This window comes from Leuresthes tenuis, unplaced genomic scaffold (genome assembly GCF_036924035.1).
Source record: "Leuresthes tenuis unplaced genomic scaffold, fLeuTen1.0.hap1 SCAF_10, whole genome shotgun sequence".
Lineage (NCBI taxonomy): Eukaryota > Metazoa > Chordata > Actinopteri > Atheriniformes > Atherinopsidae > Leuresthes > Leuresthes tenuis.
The window spans coordinates 10,386,239-10,399,003 of NW_027325364.1; the positions used below are offsets into that span (position 1 = coordinate 10,386,239).

Genomic DNA, 12,765 nt, shown 5'->3' on the forward strand with positions numbered 1-12,765 from the left:
TCAGATTGGCACCTGCGTGGCCATGAATGGACACCCTGTGCCAAGAATCATCTGGGTAAAAAACAATGAGCCCCTTCCTGAGGTCAAAGACAAAAACGAGAGTATGTGTCCCCTGGCAGGTCGAACTTCATATCATCCTGCAAATTGATCATTTGTAGTAATCCATTTTAAGACATGTTCTCCCTTCTCTGTCAGAGACCTACATGGTTCACTCTGTGGTGAAGGAGACATCAGGACTCTTCACCATTAAGAGCACCCTGTTCATGCAGCCCACGAAGGCTGACAAGGACTCTCAGTTCCATTGCATTGTGGAGTATTACAGTCCAGGAAACCAGATCCAAGAGAAGAAGTCTGACACCACCAAAATCAACCTCAACTGTAAGTAGAGGGGCGAGAGCACAGTGGCTGGGAGATTACAAGTAGTTAGGCTGTAATGAGGATTTTAACCAGAAGTCTCTCAGACTTTTTTTTTAAGAAGGTGAGAAGTTGACACGTTAATCATGTACGTTTTCAGTCACATTTATGGCCAAAATAGAATATCTGGTTAAAGGGGGGTGCTGGGAAAGTATCTCCTCTGGAATGCGTTGTTTATGACCTTGAACAACGAAAATGTAACCGATAAAGGACTCTTCACCTGTTATGTGCCTGTTCTTGTCCATCTAGATCCTTCAGAGAAAGCTACCTTTTTTCTACTCAACACCAATCCAGTCAAAGAGGGTGATAATGTGGACATGAAATGTGAGACTGATGGAAACCCTCAGCCTGAGTTTGACTTCTCTAAAGAGGTACGTAAACATCTCATGCACATATGAACTTCTGTGAGAGAGAATAGACAACATTTCCTAGAATTTCTTTGTACTCAAAAAATAAAATGATCTTTTTCACCCTCTTGCTCAGTCTGTACCCATATTAACACTTTCTTTCCATAATCAGGGAAAGGGCGTCCCCGGTCAGGGTGGTCTTCTGACACTTAAATCTGTCAAGCGTACAGATTCCGGTGATTATAAGTGCACCGCCACAGACTTTGATAACCTTGAAGCTGACCTGACAGGAGTTATCAGCCTTAAAGTCAACTGTAAGTGAGTCAAAGACACACACAAACATGTACAACTGCAGATTTAAGTTAATGTGTGTTAAGAACAATTTACTTTCTGTTTCTGCAGTCTCACATTGAGACATTCTTTTCATCAGAAAATCTCTAAAATTAGAGCTGTTAGCATGGAGTAAGCTTTAATGGAATCCTTTCAGCCGGACCTTATCCACTTCAATTTTTCACCGTTCATCTGTTATTTTACTGCTATCTCAAACTTAATTTGATCTTATTACACACATTGAGCAGCCTCAAAAAACATTTTTCAAATGTTTTCTTAAAATTTAAAAATGAATTTAACTCTTTGCAATATACAGTTGCAAAATAGAAAAATATAAAATTTTTGTTCAGTTCTGCCACTTTGTGAGTCTTATTATATGACTGTTTAAGAGATGAGGAGCTTTTGGATTTGAAGTGGCACCTCTTTGGTAAAACCTGATGTTTTCAAGTGTCTCCTGCCCCTTCTCTAAGCTGCTGTCTGTTTTCTGTCGGTCAGACATTGACCCCATGAGCGTGACCCCAGATCAGCCTCAAGTTGTCAAGCTTGGAGACAAGGTGGAGTGGCGGTGCAAGACCAAGGCATCTAACGTGCATACAGTTCAGTGGAAAAAGGTTGGTTTCTGAAATGTTTAACCCTTCTTCCTCTTATATCTTTCCAACTTTATGGACTTTTATGTTAAAGAATATCAAATTATGCTCCTTTTTAAAATGTTTTTTTCTCTCAGACAATTTTTCTTGCTGAACTTCATCTTAAGGGAGACATGTTATGCCCTTTTTCTGTGAATTTACTTGGTCTCTCAAGGTCTTAATGAAGTGTTTTAGAAATGTTGTAATCAAAATACCACAGGGATTAATTACCACATGAGCATTCTCAACTTTGTTTGAGCAACTCATTACACTCAGTCACCGTCAAAGCATGTCATTGCCTAGCCTGGGCGCACGCTATGTGCCAGAGTGAGCTAGCAAGATGGGGAGCTGGAGTAAGATTTTAACGGTGCACTGAATATTATCATTTTAAACCCACGTGGCCCCCAAACAAAGGGACAGGGTTCTGTTGCGTTGGACTTTTCGGGATGGTAGTGGCTTCCAATGAAAAAGTGATTTTAGATCAATTAGCTTGCAGATAATTGTGTATGATGAAGATTTTAGCCAGCACTGGTTAAATGGTTGCTGTATCACTAACTTATCAGTGCTGCAAATTGAAAATGTACTGGCAATTGATTTCCATGGCAAACACACCAAAAGATTATTTGCTTTCTGCTACAGGCTATTTAAAGCATCCCAGTGCATTCTTATACCGTAAAACCACATATAATATGTTTTGTATTCATCCCTGCTTCTCCACTTGCTGTGTGCAGAGTGTTCCTGCAGCATCAGGACTGTTTTTGTAGCCTGTGTATCTGTTGTTGTGTCTCCTGGGTGTGATAGAAACTGGCTAGAGACAGTGTTATTCTTAAGAAGGATTCCTGTGAGAAGAAATAGTGAAGTATTGCAAGAGACCGGTTTATCATTGAGGATGATCTGTTATCACTGTGCTGTCAAACGGTGTGTGTGAAGAATCCTCCTCTGCTTTCCCAGCACACCAGAGTGCCTTGAGTCTTGATATTCACAGTGCTGTTCAACTCTCACTTTAAAATACAAAGAATAAAAAGAAAGAAAAAAGCAGTGATGATGTGAGTCAAACAGGCTTTATTTCAGTGTGTCTGTGTTGTTCCAGGGCTCTGAAGTGCTCTCTCAAGACGGCAATCTATCAATAGAAGAGGTTACCTATGACAAAGCAGGAGAGTATGTGTGTGTTGGAGCTGTTCCATCTGTGCCAGGCCTGACAGCCCAAGCCAGTGTCAACCTCACGGTCAAAGGTAACATACTCACGGAGTCACATTCACAGGTCTGCACAGCCCACCCATAGAAGTAACTTTCGGTCACATTAGCGGCTAATGCAGCCTTATTTTAAAAAATATGAATATAATGTAGTGATGCAAATCGCTTAAGCTTCTATGTACCTTATATATTATAGACAGAACTTATGAAAAAAACAGTTTTTGGTCTTTTGTCATGTAATGCCAGAAACAGATCGAACATCTTACAGCTAATTAGGTTAGCAGATCAGTAACAAGGCGGGGTAAAGAAAGAAAATTGCAGAGAGGCAAATAAATCAAAATGAATAAATAATGTCAGTGTAGAATGAATAATTATCCCACTAATAACATGGATTCTGCCATGTTTCTGGACTGTTGGAGGAAGCCTACGCAGGTACCGAGAGAACATACAAACTCCTCACAGAAAGACCCCAGCTGAATTTTGAACCAGGAATCTTTGCTTGGTGCCCTATGTGTTGTATAAAGTCATTAAAAGATTTAGTGAAACTTAAGAAATCTTTGTACACATTAGACCAACCCTGGCTGAAAACCAAATCCTAGCTGCTGTGATTTTTTTTTGGCCTTAAAGCAGATCTGCTTTAAGAAACATTTGCTCAGGAACCATTCTTTCGTGGGCCCAAGCTTATTAGAGAGGGCTTTAGATAAAGTGTGAAACCATCAATTGGTCTGATCAATCATAATTTATAGATAAGAGGTTGTTCTTATTTCAGCAAAACAATTCCCAACCACATTCTGCGATGTATTATGTATAATAGGATGAAATCCTGTTAAGCAGCTGAAATCCCAGGAAAACATTTGACCTTCGAAACCACAGCTGCTGGTCTCCAAATGCTCTGTGTGTTGTTAAAAGAAGCAAAGCAATGCAATGGTAAACATGAGCTTGTCCTAACTTTCTGGAAACATGTTAGCAGCATCACATTTAAAATGTGCAAATATTGTCATATCTGGCTAAATGTTTTATAAGTCATGCATTTTACCTTTACTTAGATTTTACACAGCTGTTTTTTTTTACACAGAAACATGTCTTAAAATGCATACTGTACTAATTGTTATATCTGTTGAACATGCAGTTTCATCCCTAATAAGTCCCTTTTAGGTATGAGAGACCTCGGCTTCACAGCAGAGAAGTTTGTTTTTTCTAAACTGGCCATTGTGCACTACCGTTACTACACACCCACACAAGCCATAATAGTAATGATGGGTGTTAGAGTGTGTGGAGTATTGTTTTAGGGAAATTGTGCAGTTTGTAGAGACGGAATAATGCTTCCTTCCCCTATGATTGATTGGCATTGGAGTTGGAATGGTGGACGTGTTTGTTTCACTGCATTGTTCTCTTCTTTGTTTATCCACCGCTTTCAGGAAAACCAATGATCGAGGCTCCTGTTCCTGGGGAGGTGGGGAAGGAAGGAGACACAGTAACTCTGAAGTGCTCGGCTTATGGTTCCCCTGCTCCTCAGTTCACCTGGAAGCCCTCAGGAAAAGAGGTACATTATACACCTGAAAACCCATCCAAGAAAAGCAGACTTGTTTTCTTTACAATCTATTGAAATGTTTAATTAAACTAAAATCACTGCTTCTTTCTTGATCCATGTTTTCATTTGGATCTTTATATGAAGTTTGAATCATGGTTCTTTTAACCTCCTCGCATTTTCTGCTCTGAAAAGCTTTAAGAAAGCGAGAGAAATCCTCTTTGAAGCAACTTTAAAGAAATGTACTATTATTTCATTAGCTGTATTCTATGTCTGCTCTACGTGCCTCCTTTAATTCCCCCCAGGGATAAATAAAGTTTTTTTAATTGAATTGAATTGAATTATTAAGATACTAGCTGTAGTGATAAAATGAGATCAAACATTCACAATCCTTCTGAAAAACTGGATAATGTCAGAAGCAAATAATGATGTGTGTAAGATCAAAGATGAGAGATGATTTAACTTGTACAACAAACTGTTTTAACAAAGAGAACAGACACAAACAACGCACAAAAAAACCCATAGGCTGGGTAACAGTAACATCTGTGAAAACCCATGTCATCTCACAACTCTCATGTCTTCATTATTTGCCCCTAACAGTCCATATCAGTGGAAGGTTACAAGATGGTGAGCACTGTGATCCTACCAACCACGGCCGATATCATGAAGAACGGGGTAACCTGTGAGGTCTCCAACGAGCATGGAACAGATAGCCAGGTCTTCCCGGTATCTCTCAAGCGAGGTAAGTGAGAAGATGGGTGCAGCAAGACTACTTTGTTTCCCTCTTTTTTTCATCTCAGAGTTTTTAGAATCTGCCTTGGAGTTTGAGTCAGTTCAAGAAGATATATGGGAAACAAATTTAACTAAATTTAGTCTTTTTGGAAAAAATGGGACAGTTGAAATAAAACAAAAATGTAAAGTACCTGCACAACCTTTTCATATATGTGCCCTTGGATGTCTACCCTAAATCCAAGCAGAGTGCACCGAACTAATTAGTTTGTACTATGGGGAGTAAGTTGTTACAAATATATGAATGCTGTAGCATGGATGTGTTGAGAGGAAAATAATACCATCCAGATGAATGGCACCCCATTTATTCCTATGAAAACTGCTCACTGGGTGCATACATTAAGGTTCACAGCACTTTTGGATGTTTTGGAACAAAGGTTGTACATACCGGACTCCTTGTGTCAGAGCAGTTCCAAACTAACTGTCTTCTCATTGACTACCACTGCACACGGATTAAATGAAATTATACTTCTTATAATACTATTTTCCAGGGATTGTCCCTGTGATTAGTTCTTTTTTGGGTAATTGTGCACCACTTGTACACAGAAGTTGACCTGTGCTGCCACTTTGCCGGAATTGCTTTACGGCCCACCTTTATCTCTGAAGGCTTGCAGGTGTTACATTTGTGTAGCTTTCCCAGCTAGTTAGTTAAAACAAGCTAGTAGAACAGATTTACTAACAGCACTAACAGCCACCCAATCCTAGTTGGCTCTTTTGCAGCACCATAACCGCCAACATTTCTTCTGTTTCTTCTCCTCTCTTGCAGCAATTGACAACTCAGCTGAAGGTAGAGCCTTCTCCCTCCTCCTTCTCCTCTCCTCCCTTCTTCTCTCAGGACTCTTTGTTGTACAGACCCTGTAATTTAGAAATCTTCCCCCCATCCATCTCCTCTAGCCCAAACCCTTCCATTTCTCACACACACAGACATACACACACACACACAACACACACCTTCCTCTGCTGTACTGTAATCTTGTATATTGCCCTATTGCTACCGAACACTGTGGATATTGTATATGGTTATTCTTCTTCTCTTGTCACCTTTGTATGATGTCTGTCCTATATTTTGTGGATGCTACTACAAGTTTTTGTGGCCCCTTGGGGACAATAAAGAACTCTATTCTGTTCTATTTCTTCCATTCCTCTCCTTGTTTCTTTACTGTGTGTTTTTGGTCACACCTTCTTTCCAACTGCCTTCTGGTTTTCTGCTTTTTCCTTTTGTCGTTTTCACTGTCCGGGTGCTGTATGTAGATCGTGAAAGTGGCTTTTTTGTGTGTATGCTCTCGGCGCTGTGTGTTTTGGTTGTTGCTTTGCTCTGCTATGGGACTGAGAAACTCTCTTTCTTTCAAAGTGCTGCTCTCTGGAAACCCTGTGCTAAAGTCAGGTCTGTATGGCTAACCCTTTTGACATGTGTATGGTGTTTGTCTAGAACTGTAAGTTACTGTGTGTGTATTGATGTCCGTGGTGCACACACAGGGTAATGTTTTTGTGTTCACAAGAGTTAATGTTTTTGTGTATGTATCTGTTGCCTACTTGTATTACTGTAGTTGAGAGGACAGAATTTAGGAAAACGGACAGAACACTTCAAAAAGCAAAAAGTCATACAGTTTAACATGATGATTATTTGCCTTTTGATGATTATTACCATGTTTGTGCAAATACCCTTCATGAGTAAAACAGTCACTATTCAACAACCTTAAACACATAGGAAAGGATATTTACAGCTACTTCCATCCACTGTTTTTTTTGTATCACACAGGCACAGCCTCCTTGGCACACTAAAATAAGTTGCTAGGCAACACAACGTGATGCTTTGAGGAGACTGGGAGCCCATATAGAGTACCATTTCATACATCAGCTTACGTACTGTCCAATGTTGTGGAAGTCACAAATCCCGCTCATGCACCATGTCTCCTCCCTTTATTTTTACTGATATGTCTGAATGAAGCGTGAGGAACAATATCAGAAAAGTGACCAATCTGTGAATGACCGATGAAGCCTTTAATGTTACATATATCATATCTAAACGTCTATAGAGAGGCTGAAAAAATTGAGTTTTTTGTGTCTTTGTTTTAAGAAAAAGATTTTTTTTCCTAAATGATCATCAAATGATTTATTAATTAATTATTTTAGTTTTATTGTACAAAGATCTTGTCAAATTTAAAGAAAAAATAATTGTAGTTATAAAAATCAGGTTAAAACAATTACATTTATTTAGGATAAAGTATTGAGTTTGTTTTTAATCTATGTTCTATCTCTTTGAACCCTTACTTAATGTCCTCAAGAGGTTTTTCCTTCTGCCAGGATGTCATCGTAAATTAGAATTTATACTTATCCACATGCCTGATCAAATAAATAGACGAAAATTAAGATGCCTGATGCTGAAATTAAAATGAAAAAGTTTGCTGTGATTGACATGGAATTATATGTCAGATTGTCAGCCATAACTGAAAGATCAATACTGATTCAACCATCATCTAAAAAGTAGGTCGGTGCACAGCATATGAGACAATGCTGATGAATCTAAATCCTTTTTACCACAAGTGAGGACTGAATACCACTTTTTGTTATCACATTTTTTTTGTTTTCTGTAGTAGATCACCATGCAGTCATAATATGCTTAAGATAATTCAATTAGGTGGGGCGTTTGAGAAGTTTGTGCATCTCAGGATGTCCGACTGGTATTTTGTTTCAAGGGAAAGGTCTTGAAAACATTTGAGGAACCGTTTCAGGTGTCTTTGTGAAAGGAAATAATTGCAAAGAAAGGCAAAGAAGCACTCCTTACTTAGTCCTTTACTCTAATAAAACCCCACAGAACATGATGAGAATGAGTATGTTTAAAGCTTTACTCAGCTCAGTTTAACCTGATGGTGATGTCGGTTTAACCACCACAAGACACAAAAGTGCTGGTTCAAATATTTTCCTGGAGTCTTGTTATTACTGTGAGGTTGCTAGGCTACCAGGGAAGTTGCCAAGAAGTCAGAGCTCCCAGCCAAGAAACAGTCCATCATCCAACATCCATGAAAATCACAAAACAAATTAAAGAAAATATACTCATTTAGTCAGAAAAAAACGTAATTGCCTTAAAAAATGGCTAATATTTCTTTGCAATATTAATTTTTATGTTGCTCAGTGTTTATAGTATCATGTCCTCACAGTTACAGTCATACAAGTGTAGGTGGATGGGTGAGTATGCTCAGTGTTGTTTTCTGGATCTGGCCAGCTGTCTAGTATTACCTGTGAGTATACAGGCCCTGTTACTGGGTCCCATCACATTTCAGTCATCGCATTCAGAAGTTAGACTAACCCCACATCCCAATCCCCACCCCTTATCCTCTCCACCCACCCGCCCATCAATCCATTAATTCTTTTCACCTGGACCCTATCCATCCCCCTCTTTTCCCTTTCAATGCACTCCAAATTAAATCATGTTCCTCCCTCCTCCTCCTTTTTTTCCACCCCACAAATCAAACGCCCCTCATGGTGCCTCTCTCCCCTTGCGAATCAAAAACTCCCCGTTCCATCCTCCCACCTCCTCCACTGTGATCAATCCTCCACACCTCCCTCCCACCTTCAAATCCCTCCTTCCTCTCTATCCAACCAACCCTCCATCCCACCATCCGTCCCCTCCATCCTTTCCTCCATGTGTCCCCTCCATTGTGGTGCTGTAGCTGACAAGCAGCAGGGAGGCTCCAGCGGGGTGGTGATCGCTGTGGTGGTGTGTGTTCTGCTGCTCCTACTGCTGGTCACCCTCATCTACTTCCTGAACAAGAAGAGCAAGCTGCCCTGCAGCAAGAAGGACAAGAAGGAAGTGTGAGTAGAATGGAGGGGAGGACAGTTGGGTTCAATGATGATAGTAATTATCTCATGTCTAAACAATGTTACTGTTGTGAACGAGCTGAAAAAATAAATTCTTCCTCACTAGATTTAGCACAGTCTCGATGAAGAGCTGTTCCAATTAAACACTTTCAATCTGCTTCTATGTTCAGATCCACCAGAGAGGTGAACAACGACATTGTGGTGGAGATGAAGACGGATAAGGCCAATGAAGAGGCTGGTCTCCTGAACAAAAAATCTTCCACGGAACAGGTTAGACCTCCGAAAACTAACTTCATTCCAAGACTCTAGAAGGCCTCATCGGCTTATATCACTCATAGTGATATACAGGGACAAGTCCAGGACAGTTAACAGATTGATCTGAACATCAACAACACAGTCACCAGAAATATCATCAGCCATCTCAGTCTCACCGATTATCTAAACTTGTAGTTCAAAGAAAACAGGCTGTACAAAGTGGTCTCTCCAGCTGAAATGATGGAGTCTGACAGCTGAAAAGGGCTTAAAATGTCACCACACATGTAAAAGATTTCATCATCAAATTTATGGTAAGGACGTATTTGAGATGAACTTGTTTCAGTGAGTCTTGTTTTATGTGAACCACTGACAGCAAACTGAATGACATTTCAGAAAATTCAAGGAGATTGCAGGAACATTCTGCTTTGCTTTAGATTTAAAAGTATGTCTCTTCATATGCCATCAAGTGAGATGTCATTAAAAGTATCACCCAGTAAGTTGTCTCCTAAAAGGCTGCGGCCAAGCCAGAGAAACGTTTTGTTTCATTTTGAAAGAAAATGTTGACTTCCACTTTTGCTATACTAGTATAGGAACACAAGTTTATTATGTTTGCAGAGAATATGAGCAGCAGACACATGGTGTGATAAAGTCATCTAAATCTTTAATTTAATGGAAAATAACATGAAAAACTGTCTGATTTAAAAGATTAAAATAGATGTGTCCAAACTATTGACTTATAACTGGTAGTATTCCTGACATATATGACTTAACAAGTTAATTCTCAGTTTTTTATGTTGAATAAGACATGAATGATTATATAGAGGAAATATTTATGAAATGTTAAAAACAGTGCAGTTTGATTTGAGGCTTGTGTTAACAATGTGTTGTTTTTCTTTCAGTGATGAAGTCAGATGATGGAAATAACTCAGAGGGATGAAGGGAAGAGGATGACATTTTCTTTTGGTTTTTGTTTTTTTCCCCACACCGAGGGGACAACAAGAGGTGGTGCAGGGAGATGGGTTTATTTTGATGGTACGCACCATGCTCATCTTTGGTTATGCTTGTTTTATTACCTGGGTTAGATCAGTTGGGTGGAGCTGCTTTCCTTTTTTATAAATAAAATCCCTCAAAGAACTCCATCCTATTCATTTGATCACAGGTTTTAAAACGACTTGTGCTGGGTGACATGAACACGTTTTTTTAAGACATTCTTTTCCTTACCAATCCCATCCAATCACATTTTTGCGTAGACTCCTCTGCAGGTGAAGCATGACTGACAAAAATGTAAAAGCAGTGGCTGAATCTTTCCATTCTACCACGAGTGCTAGACAGAATGTTGCTACGCCACTGTTTGTTTTTTTCTGTCTGTGGTGTGCATGCATTCAGGTGCTACACTGAACACCTTCTCTGTTTTGGAGTTTACACAGAAATTCTTTCCTCTCTTTGGGTAATAACGGGGACAACTTTAACAGCCTGTTATTCAGTTTGATTTGCCTCAGTAGATGATTTGTGCTCACAGCATTTAATCCCTCAAACACACTGTTTGGCTGTAAAAAAAATTGCTCAAAGAAGCTTTGCTTTATGTGTGATTTGTTTAATTTCATTTTTGCCACATGTGAATGTTTATATATTTTTCAATATACCTAATTAGTTTGAATAGAGACAAGCAAGGTATTTAACAAGTCCTCTTTTCTAGAATTGCTTGCTTTTTAAAAAATTCTAGTAAAAAAAACACCAAACACGCAAGTCTTCATGGTTGTACAAATGTATTCTCGACATTTCCAGATCACGTGTACATTATGTCATTTTGCTTGTTTTTCTGTGCGCTCTGTATTTTCTCTGTAAATTCAAATATTAGTTTCCCTGTAAGTCAAGCAGGAAGAGCTGTGTGTGATGCTCAGTCCGAGGTGACTTAGTGAGGTGGTTAGTAAGCTGCTGGCCATAATTACAACTATTTTTCTTACAGAGTCTGTAAGTCAGAGTCTGGGAAGCAACCTGGAGTAAGGCTGAAAAGTGAGAAACCACTCTCACAGCCCCATTACCTCCAGCTTTCACTGTGAAATTGGTGGTATTTTGCTAAAGGGCTGAGAATCTAAAACTGTAGCCTGCTGTGTTGTTGTTGTTTTCCTATTACAGTAAAATGGGACTTTCAGGGGCGGCGGTGTGGTAGTCACAGATAGACCTGTTAGGAGTGATCTCTGGCACAGGTTCGCTCCAGTTTGGAACACACAGAGAAGAGAAGCTGTGGGAGGGATTGGGAATTTTGCTGGAGTATGTGGGGTACCTTTTTCTTTTTACCAAATGAAAGTTTTCGAGCATCGCAACAGCATGGTTTCTGTGTTAAGGTACACGTTCCTGGTATTTTTGTTTGTCCCCTACACTGTCTGCCAAAAAAGGTCTAACAGGAGGCTGATGTGCCCTTTTACTTTGTTTTACACTGGAAAAAAATGCCTTGATGTTTTTCACCTCAAACCACTATCTGTGTCCACAAGGCTTATTTTATTTTCAGTGTCTGTCTACTGATCTGCCATGAACTTGCTAACTGTTAGCAGGCCTGTGACGGCAGGTGAAGATAGATAAGTAAACTTGGAGAACTGTGTTGTGACATGTTTTATATAAAAATGTTGTGTTATAAAATTTGTTTTGAGCAAGGGGATTTTTTATTTTGGAACTACTGAGTTTTCTTTTTGCCATGTTTTCAACTCGCTGAGAGAAGAAAGAATTCTTTATTATTTTAGATTCTTTTTTAATGAGACATTCTCAGTTTATTTCTCTCTCTCTTTAATGTATACTGTATATTTTGTGCTACACTGTTTGTGACCTCTGTGGTGTGTTGATGTATCTTTTTACTTTGTTCCAGCTGTGTAGAATTTATAATGAAAAAAGTTAAGAAAACCAATTACACCCCATTGCTCTCTGTGTTTTTATTCCTGCCTGTGCAGCAGTCCATTTTCAAAAGCTCTCTCTTTAGATTTACAGTCATTGCTGTTTTTTTCCTTTATCACAACAGGAAATTTGCTTTCAAATTCACTATGCATGCACCGACAACTACACCACTGATTATCATTGTGATTTATCTGTTTCTTTTCTTGCACTTTCTAGTGGATTATAATCTAAATTGATTCATATCTTGCGCTAAATTTTAATATCATTGATTTAAGCATATTATGTAAATTTTCCCCCCACATTGATAGATTCCATGATTTATTCCGACAGGACAGACAAAGGGATGTCCACATTTTGCGTCAGTGACGTCTTCATGTATTTTCTAAGTGCTGACTTAGCGATGCAGGGTTCTATTATCCTGCTTTAAGTATGGAAATTAGTTCCATCAATCATTAGAAAATGGCTGTGCTGCTTTAAGCATAGATCTCTAACAATCTGTAACAGTTTTGGGATAATTCGCATCAATAGTAACTAATCGTAAACTAATTATACTATCAAAACAAGCTGTGAATCAAAA

General features: G+C 39.1%; 1 protein-coding gene across 4 annotated transcripts in view; it reads left to right on the forward strand.

The window, feature by feature from the left end:
- Positions 1-12,206, forward strand: part of bcam (basal cell adhesion molecule (Lutheran blood group)) — an 85,698-nt gene extending 73,492 nt beyond the window's left edge. For 2 of the 4 annotated variants that reach the window (XM_072393917.1, XM_072393916.1), the window contains 13 exons: positions 5-101; positions 196-378; positions 664-785; positions 934-1,075; positions 1,587-1,702; positions 2,808-2,949; positions 4,330-4,454; positions 5,040-5,181; positions 5,995-6,015; positions 6,580-6,612; positions 8,900-9,041; positions 9,218-9,317; positions 10,202-12,206. In XM_072393917.1, the coding sequence (XP_072250018.1) occupies positions 5-101; positions 196-378; positions 664-785; positions 934-1,075; positions 1,587-1,702; positions 2,808-2,949; positions 4,330-4,454; positions 5,040-5,181; positions 5,995-6,015; positions 6,580-6,612; positions 8,900-9,041; positions 9,218-9,317; positions 10,202-10,204 (1,368 nt within the window). In that variant the 3' untranslated portion in view covers positions 10,205-12,206. The remainder of the gene's footprint in view (positions 1-4; positions 102-195; positions 379-663; positions 786-933; positions 1,076-1,586; positions 1,703-2,807; positions 2,950-4,329; positions 4,455-5,039; positions 5,182-5,994; positions 6,016-6,579; positions 6,613-8,899; positions 9,042-9,217; positions 9,318-10,201) is intronic. The other 2 variants (XM_072393918.1, XM_072393919.1) reach the window with 2 other exon arrangements.
- The last annotated feature ends 559 nt before the right edge of the window (positions 12,207-12,765 follow it).